Genomic DNA, 22,318 nt, shown 5'->3' with positions numbered 1-22,318 from the left:
ATTCTGAGGCCAGATCCCAGGGGACCTTGTATACTAAGCATAGGAGCTTCAGCTATATTTTGCAGGTGATGGGAAGGCACTGAAGATCTTAAGCAGGAGAGAAAAAATGCCTGATGTGGCCCAAGTGCCTGTATAAATCCGAGGGATTCTCGTAGGCAGGGGATATGTAAGTTTCAAGCTTAGCAGAAACTTCTATCCATGGGTTAGCAAAGAGTTGAACAAGGCTGAAGCATGCACTATATGATAATAAAATACACTGAGGAACTTCCCTGGTGGTGCAGTGGATGGGAATCTGCCTGAAGATGAAAGGAACACAGATTCCATCTCTGCTCCAGAAAGATCCCACATGCCTTGGAGCAACTGAGCTCATGAGCCACAGCTACTGACTCCGTGCTCTAGAGCCCAGGAGCTGGAACTACTGAGTCTGTACTTTAGAGCCTGTGCTGAAACAAGAGAAGCAACTCCAATGAAGAGCCCGAGCACCACAATGAAGAGTAGCCCCTGTTCACCACAACTGGAGACAGCCTGTGTGCAGCAAGACCCAGCAGGGCCAAAGAGAAAATAAATTAATTTTAAAAAAGCCTCCTTGCTTCTATTTGACTCTTGTTCGATCTCTGGTTGGGGAACTAGATCCTGCATGCTGCAACTAATATCCACCACAGCAAGTGAGTCGTGTCTGACTCTTCGAGATCCCCTGGACTGTAGTCTGCCAGGCTCCTCTGTCCATGGAATTCTCCAGGGAAGAATACTGGAGTGGGTTGCCATCCCCTTCTCCAGGGGATCTTCCTGACCCAGGGATCAAACCCAGGTTTCCTGCATTGCAGGCAGTTTCTGTAAAGATGGTAACATCTGAGCCACCAGGGATGCCACAGCAAAGCAAATTAAAAAAAAAAAAGACCATGCTTATTAAAAAATAAATAAATAAATTGAGATTTTTCTAGCATTTGCACTGAAACAGGGGGTGAAACTGCTCCCAATAATGTAAAATCTCCTGTACTGAGCTCTGCCCACCTCTTCTGAGGAAACACTTGAATGGGAACCATCCAGTTACCGTATTTGCTTAAAGGGAGAATGCAGAGAAAAGAGAGTCTCAGTCAGCTCTTATAACTGCTTTATTCTTGTTCTCTTGTGCTGTTTACAGTGTCTCCCAGAAAAGAAAAACCCCAGTTGGCAGGGAACATGATGAGAGACCTTCACTGAACCAGCAGTAACCACAGGAGAATCCAGGAGTGGAGGGAGGGACAAGGACCTGAGGCAGAAGGACTGTGCTAGTTTGCCCATTTTCTGATCTCCAGTTGCTCAAATGGGAATAAAAGAGGGACTATTAAATGATCATCTTTGGGACAGAGAACTTGGGAGATCTGGCCATGTTCAGAAGGAGGGCAGGATGAAAGCCCAATCTTAAGCATCTTGTTCGGCTAACACTGGGAGACACCTTGTGGGAGAGGGTGCAGTGCTAAGAGGGTGGAGGGAGCTGGGGAAGGGGCCCAGCTGTGATCAGGGAGGAGGGACCAAGGGCTCTTCTGGGTGGCAGAGAGAGGCAGAGCGAAGGGCCGAGGCGCTCATTCTGTCCAGTCCTTCTTAATGGACAGGTTCCACTCCCAGGTGAGGTGGTCATGCTTGTCGTCGTCGGTGAAGAAGGACTTGTTGTGGTAAGTGCCTCGGGCCAGCATGCCCTTGGGGGCCTCCTCAATTGGAGTCAGAAACTCATATTCCTCTGGCCGAGGCCCGTAGCTGCCCACCATGAATGTTGCTTTATCCACTGGGAAGAAAGAAATGTTCATTAGGGTGAGAGCCTGTTAGATGGAAACACTGCATGTGACAATTTGGAGCAGAGCTCACTGTGATCAAAGCCAAGAGCAATACTTTCCAAGCCTGGCTAAATATCAGATTTACCGGGAGCAACTTTTTTTTTCTCCTTAAAAAACATTTTTTAAAATTGGAATCTCTTCATAATGTAGTATACTTTGACCCACTCTCAATATATGGTTAGTACTATTGTGAGTCCCAAGAATCAGTGTCCTTAAAACACATCACAGCTGACTCTGAGATTCAGGAAAGCTGAGGAATTAGTGCCCTAAATCAATGGGGATCAAGACTCTATGAAGATGTAGCAGATTATGTCATAAAATCAAAGCAAGCAAACAAACAAAAAACAATTCCAGGTACTCCAAAGGTACGCACTTCCAGTTACAAGAGAAGTTAAGTCCAGGGGATCTTCTCAACCCAGGAATCGAACTTGGGTGTCCTGTATTGCAGGCAGATTCCCCACTGAGCCAGGGAGGCCCTAAAGTACAGTGTGGTGACCATAGTTCACAATACTATATTGTGTATTTGAAAGTTGCCGAGAGAGTTGATCTTAAAAGTTCTCGTCACAAGAAAAAAAATTGAAACTGTGTGTGGTGATGGGGGTTAATTAGACTAATTACGGTAATTATTTTACAATATGTACAGGTACAGGTCATTATGTTGTATACCTAAAACCAACACTATGTTATATGCCAATTATATCTCAATAAAAAAAAAAAAAAACAACCTGAAACTAATTGAGACCAGAGTTCTGATCTCAGCTCTGCTGCTATCTACGTTTCGGGGATTCTGTTTCTTTTCTATATAATACACCTTGAGGATCTTCCATCTACAAACTATCATTCTGTGGATAGTTGCAAGAGATAAGGTAACAGCTGGTTAGAATGAATCATTCTGATGTTAGATGTTCATTCTGATCAGAATAAACAGAAATCATGGATGGAATAATTAGATGAAATAGGAAAACCAATAATTTGGTTTTTAAAAAAAGTAGTGGTGAACTGAAACAGATGGTAAAAATAGCCAACCAGAGTTATTAAAAGGTGAGCAACTGGGATACATATTAAGAATAATGAGGACTAGAAAGTTTAAGTAAAGGTAGTTGGGCAGGCAGGCAGCTGATGTTTAAATTGGCTGTTATTTTGAATAAGTTTGGAGGAATAGCTGCAGACATTCTTGACCAGCTTCTGCCCAAGTGACACATCAGAGTCTTCACACCCAAAGGAAAACGGGAAACAACTATTTTTTCGTGAGACTAGGTATTGGAAGAGCAAGGACGATCTTTCAGGTTAACAATCTTCTGTGGGATTTGAGTCACTAAGTGGGTCTTCAGTTCAGTTCAGTTCAGTCGCTCAGTCGTGTCTGACTCTTTCTGACCCCATGAATCGCAGCACGCCAGGCCTCCCTGTCCATCACCAGCTCCCGGAGTTCACTCAGACGCACGTCCATCGAGTTAGTGATGTCATCCAGCCATCTCATCCTCTGTCGTCCCCTTCTCCTCCTGCCCCCAATCCCTCCCAGCATCAGTCTTTTCCAATGAGTCAACTCTTCCCATAAGGTGGCCAAAATACTGGAGTTTCAGCTTTAACATCATTCCTTCCAAAGAACACCCAGGACCGATCTCCTTCAGAATGGACTGGTTGGATCTCCTTGCAATCCAAGGGACTCTCAAGAGTCTTCTCCAACACCACGTTCAAAAGCATCAATTCTTCGGCGCTCAGCTTTCTTCACAGTCCAACTCTCACATCCATACATGACCATTGGAAAAACCATAGCCTTGACTAGACGGACCTTTGTTGGCAAAGTAATGTCTCTGCTTTTTCATATGCTATCTAGGTTGGTCATAACTTTCCTTCCAAGGAGTAAGCGTCTTTTAATTTCACGGCTGCAGTCTGGATCTTTACTCCATGCTAATTGATCATTGTCTTCCTTAGCCCTCATTGATGGATTTGGTTGAACTGACCTATGCATTACTGCTTCACACCTCTAGGCGACGCTGTTTCACACCGTTAGGTTAACGAAACGTTGGAAGTGCTTTCATCAGCCTTCCATCTTTCATTTTTCTCTGCTCTTATTAACAGAACACAACTGAACATGTACTGTTTAGGTGCAGCTTGTCAAGGAAACTGTAGATTAAGTAATGTGATATTATTTGTTTTAGTTGCAAAGTGAAAATGAGTCGCTCAGTCCTGTCTGACTCTTTGCAGCCCCATGGATTGTAGCCTACCAGGCTCCTCCGTCCATGGGATTTTCCAGGCAAGAGTACTGGAGTGGGTTGCCATGGCCTTCTCCAGAGGATCTCCCCTACACAGGGATCGAACCCTGGTCTCCTGCATTGTAGGCAGACACTTTACTATCTGAGCCGCTTTTCTCAATTCTAGAAAACTCTTTCAATATGCTATCTAGGTTGGTCTATTTTTTTTTCCCCCCCTATTCTTTGGCTAGGAAATTGAGCACGCAGCCCACCCCTACCCCCGCCACCTGCCTATCACACGCTACTAGCACCTCCCATTTGGGTAGGTCTTTCCCTAAGCTTATGTGTCCCTGAGAAGCAGAGTTTGGGACAGTGGCAAGTGGGCATACTTTACCTTTCACCCCCGTCCGGTAGGTGTGTTGAACATACTTCAGTCCTGACACAATATCCTTGTTCACCTGTAGGTGGGGAGGAGCCAAGTGATTCAGATTAAAGAGGGTCTTCAATTTTTCCTCGTATTTCATGCAGATCTGACCTAGCTGAGGCTTCTCTAAGGATGAAAGGACTGAAGATTTAGTTCAGAATAAGTTACTACCATCATTTAGCCTGGCGATGAGGCAGAGATTAAAGAGAGGAAGTCACAAGACTCAGTGTTACCGAAGCTGGTTCCAACTGTTGAATACTATGATTTTTGGTGTGGGGGAGGGGATAGTTAATTAGAACACTATCTCAGTATTCTACATTACATTTCTCCTTCCTCCGTGGCCCAGAGAAGGGTCTTGAGCTCCTTCCCCCTGAAGGCTGGCCATAAGGCCTTTCTTGTTTTTAGGTTACAAAGGCATTAATGGAAACTAATTATTATGTAAATATCTGAAAATCCTACTCTCAGAAATGATCCACCGAACATATGAAAAACAAACAGGGGGAAAAGTCGTAATGGAAAGTTGGACCTAGAAGATGATTTTGCTTGTAACATAACTGTGATTGGAGTCTAGAGATGAGATGAGTCACAGGAAAACAGCCTCCTTGGATGAAAATAATGGGTGAAATCCATTGGCCTCTGGCATGTAGTTTGGATGGCTGTCATTCTCAAATGTTGTCTGGAATCTTGCCACTTTCCCAAGCCTTTCAGAGAAAATTTACTAAAGTGGAATGAAAATATAGACAGCTTGAGTGCTTTATTTTTCCATGATTCATTCTACCTAGGGCTGAACCAATCTGTTAATTTTATACCATGGTCATACTTATACAAGCAAATTAAAGTGGGCATGGCACCAGTAGCTGGATGGCTTCATTAACTGTTTACCCATGTAAGAATGAAAGAGTATTGTTTCTCCTCGACAATAACCAGGGCTCCGTTTTTATTTTGGACAGAACAATCAGAGCAATCTCTCAGCGATACATTTTGTTTTGTTGGCAATGAGGTAGTATAGCCATGAATACTTCTTGCTTAGGTTTGGAACAGGCACTCAGCAAAACATGTAGCATAAAGCTATCAAAAGCAGACAGAAGGAAAACAGCTTCATTGAAGAGAGTGTGATAAAATGAAGCCCGAACTTTCTAATTCTTCTAACTTCTGCATGTGACTTATAGATATAGGGAAAAAACCCCACATCCTTCTAGAAGCCTTTAAGCTGGTCTCCTGGGCATAGTAGAAGATGTGGTCTGGTGGGTAAAAGACCAAAAAGAGACAGAAATGGTGGTGGAGTAGTAATAAGGACTTCAAAAAAGAAAGACTCCTGTTTTTCTACTGCTCCACAGATCGTCCATTTAATATAAACATGGTTGAGATGGACAGAAGAAAGGTGTGAATAGTCCTTGTTATTCCCTGCCTCTGCCTGTCCACCCTTCCTGACTGTCTTCCATCCCATGAGGAAGAAGCTTTGGGAACTAAAACCGAGAGCCAGATTTAGGGAGACACAGAAATTAACAAAAAGAATGCCAATGTGATAATGCAAGAAATTTGATTTTTTTTCTGCTGATTACAGAAAGAATTTTAAAACTTTACACAAACATACAGGGCCAGATACTTACTTTGAAGTTAATTTTGACTCTATATTCAACACCTTCCTTTAGGACAAAGGTTTCTTTTTTAAGGGCTTCCAGATCCCCTGTAGAAGTGAATTTTAAAAGAGTTAATTTTCACTGGAAGGACATTCACAGGAGATGAATGAAGTCGAAGCTCCTGAGCCATTTCTGGACTCCTCAGAGCAACACGGTCCCTATGGTCCTCAGGTCAAAGAATGTTGAGATTAGTCGCTGCACAAACACACATTTGGAACGCCTAAAATCTTAGAGCCAATGTGAAAGAAACATGATAGAGCTTTCCCGCCAAGTTTGACTGCAGCCTTAAGAATACGCAATATTTTATCCTTAAAGACTCTGCCCCCAGTCTTCAAATATATAGGAGAAAAATATTATGTAAGAATGCCAGCTAGTTGTTTTTGTAGATTTGTTAATGTGTGTGGTGTTTTCTTTTCTTTTTTTTCTTTTACTTTATTTTACTTTACAATACTGTATTGGTTTTGCCATACATCAACATGAATCTGCCATGGGTATACATGTATAATATCATGTAGGAAAGGAATCGCCAGTCTGGGTGTTTTCTAAGCTTTAGAAAATGTGCTTGTTTGCAACTTATGCAGCTCAATTCCAGAAAAATAAGTGACCCAATCAAAAAATGGGCCAAAGAACTAAATAGACATTTCTCCAAAGAAGACATACAGATGGCTAACAAACACATGAAAAGATGCTCAACATCACTCATTATCAGAGAAATGCAAATCAAAACCACAATGAGGTACCACTTCACACCAGTCAGAATGGCTGCGATCCAAAAGTCTGCAAGCAATAAATGCTGGAGAGGGTGTGGAGAAAAGGGAACCCTCCTACACTGTTGGTGGGAATGCAAACTAGTACAGCCACTATGGAGAACAGTGTGGAGATTCCTTAAAAAATTGCAAATAGAACTACCTTATGACCCAGCAATCCCACTGCTGGGCATACACACCGAGGAAACCAGAATTGAAAGAGACACATGTACCCCAATGTTCATCGCAGCACTGTTTATAATAGCCAGGACATGGAAACAACCTAGATGTCCATCAGCAGATGAATGGATAAGAAAGCTTTGGTACATATACACAATGGAGTATTACTCAGCCGTTAAAAAGAATTCATTTGAATCAGTTCTGATGAGATGGATGAAACTGGAGCCGATTATACAGAGTGAAGTAAGCCAGAAAGAAAAACACCAATACAGTATACTAACACATATATATGGAATTTAGAAAGATGGCAATGACGATCCTGTATGCAAGACAGGAAAAAAGACACAGCGGTGTATAACGGACTTTTGGACTCAGAGGGAGAGGGAGAGGGTGGGATGATTTTGGAGAATGGCATTCTATCATGTATACTATCATGTAAGAATTGAATCGCCAGTCCATGTCTGACGCAGGATACAGCATGCTTGGGGTTGGTGCATGGGGATGACCCACAGAGATGTTATGGGGAGGGAGGGGAGGGGGGTTCATGTTTGGGAACACATGTAAGAATTAAAGATTTTAAAATTTAAAAGAAAAAAGAAAATGTGCTTGTTTGGTTCCTTTTTATCATTCTAAAAAAATATAAAATTAAAACATAGATTTATGTACTTAATTTTGCTTTTGCATTTTCAATTTCATACTTTTTTTTTCTTAAGGAAAAGATAACATATCACTTAAGTTCTAAAGGCTTCAGGCTCCATAAAGCTGGGATCTGCCCCCTAATTCCTGTAACTTGGTTAGAGGTGGTCTTTGTTCCTTTCCCATTATGATCCTGTATAATTTGACATTTGAGGTGACTCGTGTGTGTGTGTGTGTGTGTGTGTGTGTGTGTGTGTGTGTGTGTTTTGCACAGTTTTGTGCAGATGCTTCATGCATATAGCTGGCACCAGCCTCCTCTGTATACATCTAGGATTCACTTCAGTAGCTTTTTTTTTTTTGGTGATAGAAAACCAAGCTTTTGTTGTTGCTGGGAAAAAGGGACAGGGACCAAGTCTTCCCTGCAGGATCGATCATCGAGCCTTTCTGAACAGAGCAGGTTTCCTTAGTACTACTTCAGACCTTATCTTGCAAAATGACGGTTATACCTGTTAACTTTACACAATTTCTCACAGGAAGAGGTCTGAGGCCTGGTGAGAGAGAGAGAGAATTTCTTTCTGAGAGATGCTAGAACGTGGGGGTAGTTGAATGTGAGACTCTACTCTAATGATTTCGGTTGAACAGGAAGTGTGTCTTTTCAGCCTCCAATTTCCTCTCTATGACAAAAAGCCCATATAAGGTAAAGAGTGGTTGTCTTATGAGAGAGGAACTACCTTGCTCCTAAGCTTACTGTTCTAGAGGCATGCTCTGTTCTGTCTCATGAGTCTATTATATGAATCTGGTAATAATATATATATATATATATATTTTTTTTTTTTTTTTTTTCACGAAAGACCTGCCTTTGATGTCTCCAACCCCTGGCTTCGTGGCCCTTTCCTTATTTCTCCCAGTGGCTTACTTTCCCCCAAATCAGCCACCTTTCCAGTTGCTCATCATCTCCTCCAGACCTGAGTCTCAGGAAAGGACTTGACCTTGGCAGCAATAAAGTGAAAGAAAATAACATGTTAAGTTGTACATCTTTAGTGAGGGAAGTTGCTTCTTTCAAAGAATCAGAGTTTTAAGCTAAAAAAATCCTGCATATTTCACAATGGAATTCCTAGCATTAAACAGGAGGTCTTGGATTTCTTCTTGCTTTCAGGTAAGTTCTGTAGCTGATGCAGGATCAATATTTTCTCTGATCTTTATAGTGTGTGTGTGTGTTTGTGTGTGCGTGTGTGCACTCAGGTATGTCTGACTCTTTGTAATTCTATGGACTGTAGCCTGCCAGGCTCCTCTGTCCATGAGATTTCCCAGGCAAGAATACTAGAGTGGGTTACCGTTTTCTTCTCTAGGGATCTTCCCAACCCTGAAATGGTAAAATATTACCATTTCAGAAGCCTACAACTTGCTTCTTAATATTTTCATTAGCAGTCTTTTTCCACGAATAATAATTCTCCTATGCCATGGAGAGATAAAAATCTAAAATAAATATAATACAGGTAGACATATCTAGTACTTATGCTTGACCCCTTTCAATTAAATAGAAATGGAGGTTGGGGCTTCTCATTAAGCATGGTAACTACTGTGAAAACAGTGATTTGTGATCTGGTCCCAGCATACCTTACTAGAAATCACCTTACTGCGTGCCTGCGTGTTCAGTTGTGTCTGACTCTTTGTGATCCCATAAACTGTAGCTCGCCAAGCTCCCCTGTCCATGGGATTTCCCAGGCAAGAATGCTGGAGTGGGTTGCCATTTCCTTCTCCAGCAGATCTTCCCAACCCAAAGATCAAACCCAAGTCTCCTGTGTCTCCTGCATTGGCAGGTGGATTCTTGACCACTGTGTCACTTGGGAAGCTGTTTACCTTACTAGGTTTTTTTTTTTTTTTGGCTGGGACAAAGGACAGAAACCATGCTCTTGTCCTCATGATGACATGAGGCCCCACCAAACAGAAGAGCTGTGACCACTTACCAGTGAGGTCCATGGTGATTGGTCCTGGGGCACTTTCACAAACGAGGGTCAGGCGGGTGACAGTGACATTGGGGGCTGTTGGGTCTGCAGAAATTAAAAGGCACTGTGAGCACAGAGAAGAGGTATATGTATACAGTGTGTGTGTGTGTGTACATTTCAAGTAGGCAAGAGAGAAGATGAAAAAGAAAAATGGATCTCTGTCTCTAGAGGAGACATAAGGATGGAAGTGGCAGATTCACCAGGCTTGGTCTTAGTGGCCTTGGGCCTTCCTGTGATATTATTTCTGCTTCAGGTACTTGTAGGCCCACCTTATTCATCAATAGCAAACATTTCCTGAGTGGCTATGGGTAAGGTACTCTGCTGGTTGGTCAGGGTGCATCCATATCTTTGGGCCATGTCTGACTCTTCGGTTGTGTATTGGAAATGATGGATGTTAGGTAAGGAGAAGGAGAGAAGGAGAAAGAGAAGAGAGAATATGAAGGGCCATGGAGAGAATCCAATTCTGAGTAATAGTCTGAAACTCCTTCTAAATCCTTCCTATGTGTTATTTTTGTCTATTTCAAGGCAACGTACGCCTTATCTCCAAAGAAAACTTAATTATCCATCTATAACTTGGTTTGGCACATGGAGACTGCAGCTCACTCCCTTAAGCTTAGAAGCACTTGGTACCCTCTCCTTTGCACCTGCTCCTGAGTAGCTCAAATGTTTGCCTTTTCTATGCCCCTTGACCTGCCCCACTCTGTCTCCTAACATACACATACACATACCTGCTACCACAGGACCGTCCCCCAGGAGCGTCTTCTTGTACTTAATTAGACTTTCATCATCTTTGTCCATCTCCTGAAGCTCCTTCAGGGACTTCTGTGGGGGGGGTTTGTAGTTGAGCTTGCCATCCAGCTCATCGTCATCCTCTTCCACGTGTGGTTCTGGGGCCTTTTCAGTCATTTTGATCTAGAGGGAGACAGAAAGAGAGACAGTGATGATCTATTGGCCAAAAGTCCATGGATATGAGCTATGCTTGAGGGGCTGCTCTTAGTCTTGTCGTTGTTTAGTCACTAAGCCCTGTCCAACTCTTCGCGATCCCATGGACTATAGCCTGCCAGGCTCCTCTGTCCACGGGATTTCTCAGACAAGAATACTGGAGTGGGTTGCCATTTCCTTCTCCAGGGGATCTTCCCAGCCCAGGGATGGAACCCACATCTCCTGAACTGGTAGATGGATTCTTTACCACTGAATCACCAGGGAAGCCCACTCTCAGTGCTATTTTTGCCCTAATAAACTTCTGTAATTGTCAATGATTTTCCAGGAGACTTCCCTCTGATTCAGCCTCATTCTATTTCACAAAATAAGAATATAACACATTCCAGGTTTTCCTTTGACATGTTTGAATGTTTTCATACTGTGATGAATCCCTCCTATTCACTCAATGAAACTGACAGTAAGTAACTCACTCGTGAATTGTATAAAACAAGTGAAGCAGCATAGCACAGGCTGTTCTGAACAATGACTGAACAGCCCCAGTTCAGAGAGTTATAGAAATGATCATAGTCCTACAAACCCAGCCAGTCTTGCAGGTGTCAAAGTGCTCAGCATGTATCAATGCAATCCCAGTTATAATGGTGTCAAGTACTTGGTAAAGCAAGTTAGTTTTTCCCCATTCATTGCATCTTTCCCTGAACTCCTGTAAGAGCTCAAAGGCAACTCATGAGAAGTTTTAGGCCCCTGTGATATCTGCCTGAGTGTCCTCCCCCTGCTCCCAACATTGCTAATAATTCCCCGAGGCCAGCTAGTGGGTTTGGTTTCTCTCTCACTTTAAAAATTTATTTGGCTGCCCTGGGTCTTCATTGCATCATATGGGATCTAGTTCCCCGACCATGGATCAAACCCAGGGCCCCTGCATTGGGAGAACAGAGTCTTAGACGCTGGACCACCAAAAAGTGTCTTGAATCTCCTGAAACACTTGAATACTTGTCATTTTATAAGCGCTCATTGATTGGGTTAATAGGTTCTATATCTAACGAGCTTCTGTTCTTTTGAAATAACACAAAATAATAAAGGACTCCAACTTCTTCTAGACAAATTGCAACTGTCTCTTTAGTACCCTTCTATCCATCTCCACTTCTCCTTTAGCACCTCCTTCTCTTCTCCAGATCTCCTGTGACCTTATGCTCTAAGACCTCACCTGGGCATACCCTGTTTTCTTCCTTCATCATCTACATTTACTCGTTTTGTGTTAAAACATCAAGGGAAGATCTAATACAATTATTTACATTTAAGTGTTAATGACTGATTGTAAATTTAAAAATTATTTTTCTTAAAGCATGTATAGTCTGAGCTTTTCAGAGTTGAAATGAACCGTGGAGGTGATATAGTCCAAAAACTTGCTAGTCACTCAGTCATGTCCAACTCTTTGTGACCCCATGGGCTGTAGCCCACCAGGCTCCTCTGTCCACGGAATTCTTCAGGCCATAATACTGCAGTGGGTAGCCATACCCTCCCCTCGTTTTATTACTGAGAAACTTGAAACCCAGAGCTTAAGAGAACTGCCCAAGTTCATGTATCTTAATGAGATGCCCTGTCCTAATAAAGAGGAAGGAATCTCTAGGAAGAATTTTCAGGCCTGGGATTCGCAGAAATGGAGCTATTTGGGGAAAAAAAGGGAGATATTTAGACAAGGAGATAATTTCCTGGTTTCCTTTCATTCTGCTCCCAGGGTAACTCTCTTCCCTGCCTTGGGTAAAGTCTTTACTATTCCGAAGCGGTAGAACTCTAAGACAGTACCTATCACATCTCATCTTATGTGACCCTGCCAAGTCCTATAAGGTTCCTCTCAGAGTGAAGCTATCTGTGGCCAAAATCAGTTGTGGTTTCAACTTTTAATGTTGCTATTATTGGCAATGGGAAGAAAAATAATTTGGAAGTCAAACAAATGCAATTTTAACAGAGGAAAAAAAAAAAGAAAAGGAAAAGAAATGATATCTCTTGGCTCATTTATCCTCTTCCAGAAAGATAACGAGCTGAACACTAGGAGCCTTGATCAACTCTGCAAACAGTATTGCATCGGCTGGGCCCACTTCCTGTGCAGGAAGGAAGCCTGTAGGCCTGTTGCTATGGCAACTCTTGCTTCTGCCGAAGAATCAGCACCACTCAGAGCTGAGCCTCTAGAGAACAGCACAATAAACAGAGTGACTAATTCAAGTCCTACTCCAAACAACACTCAGGGAAAGTGAATGAACTGGCTGGAAAAACGATGAAGGATGCAGTGGGTGGAGGTTGTCGGCTGTGGGTAGTTTAAGGACAACCATTAAGCCACAGATAAAGAACAACGCAGATGAGACTAATTAGATGAGACAGGTTCTCCTCTGGTGACACCCAGAAGCCTGACCAAATACCCAGGGTAGAGGTCACATAAAAAAACTGCCGACAGAGCATCAGCAAAGCTATCACCATGTGAGGACATCTCAGCACTGCAGAGAGGCCTTTCTGGAATGTATTACTTGGTTCTCACAAGTCATGTGCTTGGAGTTTGACTATGAGAGGATGACATCACATCCAGCCACTAATTAGCTCAAGGTGATTTTAATAATCTGTAGGGAAATGACAACCCACTCTAGTATCCTTGCCTAGGAAAATTCCATGGACAGAGGAGCCAGGCAGGATATAGTCCATGGGGTCGTAAAGAGTCGGACATGACTGAGTGACTGAACACACACACAGGAAATTGTAATTCTGCACCCTCAAACCTCAATTTTGAAAGGAGAAGGAAACGGAGACACACAGAGAGAAAGATCTGGTCTAGCACAGTACTTTCTAACTTTTAATAGTGTCATACTTGGCAACATAATTTATCTGTCATCTTGATCCTGATTTTTTAATTGGTGAGACATGTCACTTCTAAATTTTTATTACATCTAAACAGATATAATAATTGCTCAGTAAAAATGAGCCACACATTTATTTAATGTAGAGCAGAGAAATGGCAACCCACTCCAGTATTCTTGCCTGGAGAATCCCATGGACAGAGGAGCTTGGTGGGCTACAGTCCATGGGGTTGCAAAGAGTCAAACACGACTGACCAAGCAACTTAACTAACTAACTAACTAGAGAATTGAAGAGCAGAGAATAATGTGGGATTACGATATGAAATTGTGGCGGTCAAGAGGAGGAAATTTGGGACCACATGAAAATAATTTGGTCTAATTATATAGCGTAAGAAAAAGAGATATGAAGTCAGATGACTCCAAATCAGTTCACTCTGAAGAGCTGATTAGAAAAAAGGAAAAAAGGTGAAAATGTCATAAAATGATAAGGAAAGGACTGGAAAGCACTTCTCAGGGAAAGCCCTTCTGAAAGCAAAATGAAGGTCACAAATATTTGATGAGCATCTAGCATTTACAATACACTGTTCTTTAGCACATACTGATGTTTAAGTTATTCTCCAAAGTGGAAAAAGTTGGGGGATGAGCAATCTAGCCATACCAAAAATGCCCAGCTGGTTTGATTGGTGGTTCTTAATCTTTCTGGAGATTGCAAGTCTCTTTAAAAATCTAGTAAGAGTCGTGGTCTTTATAAAAGGAGAAAAGCAAAAGCCCATGAAATTGTGCAAGCAGCACAGGGATTCACGGAGCCCTGAAGTCCTTCATAGACTCTACTGGAGTTCATGACTAAGAACATGACTTGAAACTATAACTTGGAAACAGTAAAGCAAAGCATTGAGTGTTAAGCATGGACTTCCCTGGTGGCTCAGATGGTAAAGCATCTGCCTACAATGTGGGAGACCCAGGTTTGATCCCTGGATTGGGAAAACCCTCTGGAGAAGGAAATGGCACCCCACTCCAGTATTCTTGCCTGGAAAATCCCATGGACGGAGGAGCATGGTAGGCTATAGTCCATTGGCTTGCAAAGAGTTGGATACGACTAAGTGACTTCACTTTCTTTTTCACTTTTTGCTTCTCTCTGAAGCCTGGCCAGACCACCGACACAACTCAGCCTCAAGCCAAGGATCATGTCTGTGAACCTGAAACCCTGGACCTGCAGAGGCAGGAAGAGATACCGAGTAATGTCTGGATCTCAGGGAACATAACCATAGTCCAGTAGAAGAGCTGTGGTTTGGGAAGAGTTCTGGGTCAATCTACTTGATTTTGGATAATTATCCCCTCAATGAACTAGGCCTCATCATGCATGAGTTTTCATTCTGGCTTTGTCACTAACTAGCTATGACCCTGTGAGCAAATGTTCCAACCACTGTGATCTTCCTATCCTCATCTTGGGAGGTGACGGGTTAGGGGAGACCATCTCTAGGTGCTTCCTTTTCTAAGGTTGCTACCTGTAGTCAGGTATCAGCTCAGTTGTCCTTCAGTTACCTTATTTCACCTGTATAAAAGGCTATCTGCCTCTGTTTTATTATTTCATATTTTTTATTTATGTGAATTCCCCAAAGAGTCTGCATTTGCAATTTTACAATTCATTTCTGGGAAATTTCAGATCCTCCCAAAGCCCCAGCTGGTTAATATATCTTGACAACAGTTTCCCAAGCTAACTGTGTATGTATAGTGAACTACAAGCATCATTTTTCTCCTTTTAAAAATAGTTTAAAACTTTTTTGTTTGTGTTGTGTGTGTGTGTTTTGTTTGTTTTTCTTGTTGTTTGTTTGTTTGTTTTTTGGCTGCACTATGTGCCTTGCAGGATCTTGGTTTCCTGACCAGGAATTGAACCCTGGCCATGGCAGTGAAACCACAGTGTCCTAGACACTGGACCACTGGGGAACTCCCTCATTTTTCTCTTTTTACCCTTCCAATGTAGGAATTTTAGGGAAATGCCAGGTTGTTCTCCAATTGCATCATCTAAAGAACAGCTTTTGTGTGTGTGTTGGAGTATAGCCAATTAACAATGTTATGATAGTTTCAGGTCAACAGTGAAGGGACTCAGTCATACATACACATGTATCCATTGCACCCCAAACTCCTCTCCCATCTAGGCTGCCACACAACATTGAGAAGAGTTCCCTGTTCTGTACAGTAGGTGTTTGTTGGTTATCCATTTTAGGAATAGCAGTGTGTACATGCCCATCCCAAACTCCCTAATTATTCCTTCCCCTCACTACCCCCAACCCCACAAAACATAATTTCATTCTGTAAGTCTGTGAAGAACATCTGGTTTTGTTATTGATAACAATAATTCTAACAGCTATCACACATAGTGCTAAACCCTGTCCCGAGGATTATCTCATTTAGTCCTCACCACAGCCTTAAGGATGGCTGTTATCATCATTGCCTTCTACAGATTAGGAAACTAAACTTGAAGTAAATAACTTGCCCGAGAAAGCATGCTGTGTAAGTGACAGCATGAATATGAGCCCAGGGGGGTTTCTGACAGGAGGCTCCAAGCTCTGTCACTCCAGCTGTCTTTATTAAGAAGTAGTAATGAAATTAGAGAGCTCATTGGTTATCTTGAGACTCTCCATGGGGGATGCTGCACAGGCAGAGGTAAGTGCTGCTTTGCAAAACTCTGCAGGGCAGCTTTAGCAAGTCAGGGAAGTGTCATCTAAAGAAAATTTCGGTGCAACTCTACCCCATGTCCCCTTGCACAAGCTGCTAAACCTCTGGTCCAGTTTTGGCCTCTGCAAAGTGAGACGGTTGCATTGAAAGATCTCGGAGGCTCCTTCATAATTCAATGACTCTAATGCTGTCCTTAGGACTTCCCTGGTGGCTCAGATGGTAAAGCGTCTGTCTACAATGCGAAAGACCTGGGTTTGATCCCTGGGTCGGGAAGATCCGCTGGAGAAGGAAATGGCAATCCACTCCAGTACCATTGCCTGGAAAATCCCATGGACAGAGGAGCCTGATAAGTTACAGTCCATGGGGTCGCAAAGAGTCGGACATGACTGCACGACTTAATTTAAACAAGGCTGTAAACCACGAAAGGGAAAGAGGAAGTGGATGTGAGGCTGGGGAGAACCCAGATCATCAGCAATGAGCATTCTAGATTGGGCTGTGCTCACCTCCCTCTGGGGCTTGCACCCTGTTCCACAAAGAGCAGGGCTCTGTCGCTTGTTTTCATGCTGTGTTTGACTACAGGTTTTTACACAGTAAAAATGAAATGAAAGTGAAAGCGCTCAGTCATGTCCAACTCTTTGTGACCCCGTGAACTGTAGCCCACCATGCTCCTCCATCCATGGGATTCTCCAGGCAAGAATACTGGAGTGGGTTGCCATTTCCTTCTCCAGGGGATCTTCCCGACCCAGGGATCAAACCCAGGTCTCCTGCATTGCAGGCAGATACTTTAACCTCCGAGCCACCAGGGAAGCCCTAAAGTGAAGTGGGGAATTATCAGTTACATATTTAATAAGGCCCCAAAGCACATATGCATTTCTTTTATGTTTTCATGTGCTCACCTCTCTAGTTATCATTATTTCCTGCTTCACAGATGCCTATACAGGTGAATTTTCACAGCAAACCCTCACACACCCATGTTTACTGCTCAGTGAAACAGGGTCAAGCATTAGATGGGCTGAAGCAGGAACTTAATCCTCTCAGGCTCAATTAAAATGCCAAATTAAATTAGGGTGGGTATTCATGGCATGGGTAAAACAGCACAAATCAGAGTTTTTGCTTAAAAATTCAGGGAAATTTCCAAGACACCGGAAGTAACATACAGCTAAGAATTTACCAGCCTCAGGAGGCAGCACACTCTTCTGGTTCATAATGCAGTTCCGAATAAGTGGAAGGCAAGGACGAGGTAAAACTCTTGGATTTAGATGAAACAAACCACCTGGTTAATTCATAAAACAATGACCCTTTGTTGTGTTTCTTGGGACTTGAGCACTGAGTCAGATAGACTAGAGATTCAAAATGTGTGTCCATGATTGACGTTCCAGGATGTAAGGGTGTTATTAGCCTCACTGAGCCTGAGTTTTCCTACCAGTAAAGTGGGAATCATAAACTTTTCTGATGGAGTTGAAGAGTTAGAGAAGACGTGAAAAGTTCTAGGACTATTCTGGCCAACAGTAGATGTTCAATGACCCTCTGTTCCCTTCTTCTCCCCCCTTCTTCATGATACTCCATGTTTGCTGGTTTCAGCTTCAGCGAGGTACCTGACTGCCAGACACCAAGGCTCTCTTTGGGCTCTGCCATGTTGACAAAGTCCTCTCCTTCCTTCTTAAAAATAGATTTGGTTTCTTTGAGGAGCATGGAAGAGACAAGACGTTCTGGGAACTGCCAGGATTGTTTAGGAACTGAATCAGCCTATAAAATGCAATCGTCACTATTCTAGTTCTTTAAAGAGCAATTTAATTTTAGATTCTATTTATTGCTCCGTTTCCTAAGTGAAGCCAGAGGTCATTCTGGGACTGATGGGAAATGATAGGAGACACAGGCACAGCAAATAGAGAGATTTTCCTTTGGCTCTGGAGGAAAGCACAGTGGAGACTTAACTCAAGCCCCGAAGTTGCGTAATCACATAACCTGATGCACCGGCCAGGAGGATTAGACAGAAGAGGTAGAGTTGAGGGAGGGATAGAAAGAAATGGGGAAGTGCCAGAAGCAGGGGGTTTCCAGCAGAGAAGTACCTATGTGAGCATCAGCATTCTATGTCACCCGGTCATCTTCACTTCCTGATGTCTAGGATATGCCCACTTTCCCCAAACTGGAGGTCGTCGGTCTACAGCAGGTCATGGTGAGCTGGACCATCTCTGAAGGACCACAGACAATTTGGAGCCAATCAAGGAGGATTTGGGTCTGCTCTGCTGCCTGGTGATTTGGCTTCACTGGGGAATCTAACTTTATCCCTCGGGACACAGCACACTGTCTCGGTTCTAAATTCCTTTCTGGTGTGTCACTATTCCCTAATGACTCGGAGGAATTGATACGTCCAATTAGGAGCTGCTCTATACTACCTCCACCCCACCACAAGCTTCTGCAACTGCAGAGCCGGAAGACAGCAACCAAGCCAGTGCCTGAGAGGACAGTGTCCTCTTACATGCATTAAACATTAAGATCAAGCCAGAGGCGGGGTACAGATTCTTAGGAGCAGAATTCTTTAGTGTTTCCCTTGAAGTAATTATTTCCCAAGATATAATACGTTATTCCTTCCTGGGCATTCATAGTACGGTTGGTCCTCTCTTGATACCAAGAGCACGGGACTTGCAGCATCCATGGATTTTGGTATCAAGGAGGATGGGGGTGGTCCTAGAACCAATGCCCCACGGACATCTAGATTCATATGCAAAAGGAGAGAGAACTCAGTGGATGCATTCAGCTTTCCTGAGTGTCTACTATGTACAGTCACAGTGCTAGGTGGTTTCATGAATACTCATTTTAAATAATCTGCAAAGAAAATTGCATAAAGGGAGCCATTATTGGGCAAAAGACTACACTGCAATTACTCAGTCCACTCACAGAGGTTTTAAATTAAACATGAAAAATTATGGCTCAGATGGTAAAGAATCCATCTGCAATACAGGAGACCAGGATTCCATCGCTGGGTTAGGAAGATCGCCTGGAGAAGGTAAGGGCAACCCACTCCAGTAGTCTTGCCTGGAGAATCCCACGGACAGAGGAGCCTAGAAGGCTACAGTCCATGGGGTCACAAGGAGTCAGACACAACTGAACAACTGACACTTTTCCAAAGACAATTTTTATAAGCACACATGGTGAATATTAGCTCATCTAAGAAAACCCAAGTGAATTTTTACCAGATCTGGCTGTGGGAACCAGAATGAGGAAACCAGTAGGGAGGGATTCAGTAATTTTTTATTAAGTGGATAAATATTGAAGTTTCAAAAAGAACACGAAACCCATCTGTGGGGGGGGGGGGGCGGGTGCCAGTATGGACTCTAACACAAGATCTGGGGTGATAATAATACTGACCCAGAACAAGGATGCTCAGAATGGGGGCTTAAAGAACATTTCTGCCATGAGGCATTTCCTAAAATGTCCTTCTGAGGCAGCATAGCTACTGATTGTTTTTTGCATCAGTGTGTGACTTCAGTCATTGCATACTTCTGGGCCTTCTTGTCCTCTCAGTGTCCTCACAGGATTCAGTTTTATATGTTTCTCACCCCAGATCTGACACACAGAATGCCCTCCACATAAGCTGGTTCTCTTTATCTTCTTAATTTTTACTGCCCCCCACCCCCACTCCTCAGGGTGTCTCTCTATCGGCCGGCTGAAGTTGAAATCTATGGTGCTCCCATGAATTGGCCAAGGCCCTCATGTTCCCATCAGACTGACTTAGCTATTCTGAGCTTCCACTGAAAACAGAACCTGCTCATTGCTCAGAGCATACTGCCTGAGGGACAAGCTCATGCTCTCCCAAATGAGAGAGAACCATAGTCCAGTGCCTGGAGGTTGTCGGCTTTTTTCAGCTATAACTTGGTCATCCTTCGTGGGCTGTATCTGTGTAGTATGGGTGGTGAGTGAACTTTTCTTCCAGAATTGCACACATATCAGGAAAGAATAAAACGATCTTACTGTGCTTGTCTCATATCTAGATCTGGGAGGGGCCTTTTCTTGTAAATGTAGTGAAATCAAGCAATGGCGAAGATAAATGGCAACTGCCTATGACTGAACTTCCTGGGGGCCAGCACAGACCTCTTGACTTCCCTTGCTTGAGCATCCAGTATGCTAACTCTGAATCCAGTGTTTCTTGGTCTCTCCATGAAGATGCAACCATAGGACCTCTAAGTAAGGGCATCTGCCTGCCCCTTGAACAGAACAGCTTGAACAGAACAGCTCAGAGTTTATTAGACTTATACCACAAATTACCCTAGGTTCAGAGTTTAACCCACTCCTGTATGCTCGCCTGAGAAATGCCAGGGACAGAGGAGCCCGGTGTGCTCTGGGGTCACAAAAAGAGCCTGATATGACTTAGCAACTAAACAAAAAACCAGAGTTGAAGTACAGACCATATTTGTAACATGTGCTACCTGGAACATCCTTTAAAAGAGAAGAAAGTATTCCAGGTCACACCTAAAGCACTTCTCATGACTGCCAAAACCATACCCCAACATTTGGAAGGCCCACTGACTGGGTGTCCTAGCTGAGCCTACTTGAATTTTTCTAGAATGCATCTCTGAATAAGGGGCTTCCCTGATGGCTCAGCAGGTAAAGAATCCATATGCAATGAAGGAGACAGGAGACGCAGGGTTCAATCTGGGTAGGGAAGATCCCCTGGAGGAAGAAATGGCAACCCATTCCAGTATTCTTGCCTGAAAAACCCCTGGACAGAGAAGCCTGTCAGGCTACAGTCCATGGGATCTCAAAGAGTCAGATATGATTGAGCAACCAAGCATGCATTTCTCAATAAATTGTTGGGTGTCTTCTGGGTTTCCTTTTAGCCCTCTCAGATGTAAAGAGCTGGTCTTGGCAACAGCAGCAGTTATCTTTCTGCCCATCTCACTGGCTTTTGCTAGTGGTAGAAATGCCATCTCAGTAGACTGATGAATCAATAGCCATGCGTTCTGCTATGTTCCCCCCTGGATTGTTAAATCTCATTGGACCCCAGGGGAGGCTTTCATTATATATTTCCTTTATGTGCCCAGAAAATTCCTCCCGTGGAGAACAGTCTCATGTTTGACAATTTCAAATCGATTTTTTTTTTTTCTTTTCAACCCATCTCTTTAAGTCTGCTTAAAAACAGGAAACCACACATCTCCACCCCAGCACCAACCAACTCACCATGTACCAGCTTGGTTCGTATCAGCTTGGTTCTACAGTCTTTTTGCTTCTGAGCTTGGCCAGATGCCGGCTTCGACCTTGTAGGAACCCAGCCAGGCACTGCCGGCGGGTGCCCTTGGAATCCTTCTCCAGGACATGAAGGATGGGTCTCCTGGGCGGGCGTGCACGCCCTCCCTCATAGACCAGCCTCCCCTGAGTCACTGTTGCCATTCCCTGCCCGGATTTCCCCTTCTCTGCAGCCTCCTTAATAACTTTCTTATCACGGTTTGTTTAAAGAGGAACAACCCCTCTTAAAATAAATAAACTGTGCAGGGCGGTAGCCAGGTTTAGAAACTTCTTGCATTTGTCTGTGCTCACCTGCAGCCTTCCCCACCCCGAAGGGATCTCAACTTACTGTCAGTGGTCCACGTCTCCGTCCTGGGTGCCTCTGCCTCTCAAGCCTGACTTCTGAGCACTGGCAGTTAGAACAGGAAGGAAGTTGTGAGAAAAAAAAAATATATTTTAAACCTACTCAAAGAGGAAACCCTGGGCTGTCTCAAATCCTGTTCCTTTGCACTGCGTATCTCTTGATCAGCCAACTCTGAGCAGCACTCTTGACGACTCATGGTACATGCTAGAGCATGACCACCCAGGTGAACACGCAGCTGCCTGAGGGTTCAGACAAGGGTCTGCAGCCTATCATTGTGAGTGCTGTGAATAATTGTGTGGCTGCGTCTCAAAATCAAGCCATTTCAGCGCATACACTTCCGAGGCAAGTTGTCTAAAACCAGTAGCAGAAAATTCGCACAGGCCTTACTTTGTACGACTAACTTCTGTTCCTTTGGGGTCTCTGCCAGCTCTCTTATCAGCCAGATATGTCGAAAGTTTGCTGGCAGTGAATGCTGCTAAGGGGTGCTAAGAAATTATGAATTTTAACTACACGTATTTAGCCCTAAATCTTAACATTGGTCCTCAAATTGATTTTTAGAGTTTTGTTGGTCAGAATTTCATTATGTGGCTTTGTATGCCAGCACAAATCATCACATGTTATGTATTGTAGTTTTCACT

The 22,318-nt window shown here is 43.4% G+C and overlaps 1 protein-coding gene across 2 annotated transcripts; it reads right to left on the bottom strand.

Annotated features, from left to right (window-relative positions):
• Nucleotides 1-1,120: 1,120 nt before the first annotated feature.
• On the bottom strand, nt 1,121-21,719 carry ARHGDIB (Rho GDP dissociation inhibitor beta). Of its 2 annotated transcripts, none has more exons than XM_068970823.1 (6): nt 21,666-21,719; nt 10,364-10,547; nt 9,597-9,680; nt 6,038-6,114; nt 4,398-4,461; nt 1,121-1,762 (listed from the first exon to the last, which is right to left on the bottom strand). In XM_068970823.1, exons 2-6 carry the CDS (start codon nt 10,539-10,541, stop codon nt 1,563-1,565), a joined length of 603 nt encoding a protein of 200 aa, XP_068826924.1. In that variant the 5' UTR covers nt 10,542-10,547; nt 21,666-21,719; the 3' UTR covers nt 1,121-1,562. The 2 variants fall into 2 exon arrangements, with proteins under 2 accessions (XP_068826924.1, XP_068826923.1); XM_068970822.1 differs by lacking the exon at nt 21,666-21,719 and adding an exon at nt 21,272-21,400.
• Nucleotides 21,720-22,318: the final 599 nt, after the last annotated feature.

Source organism: Capricornis sumatraensis, chromosome 4, assembly GCF_032405125.1.
Source record: "Capricornis sumatraensis isolate serow.1 chromosome 4, serow.2, whole genome shotgun sequence".
NCBI lineage: Eukaryota > Metazoa > Chordata > Mammalia > Artiodactyla > Bovidae > Capricornis > Capricornis sumatraensis.
The sequence above is the reverse complement of the archived record's forward strand: the minus strand, read 5'-3'. Positions and strand labels throughout refer to the sequence as shown.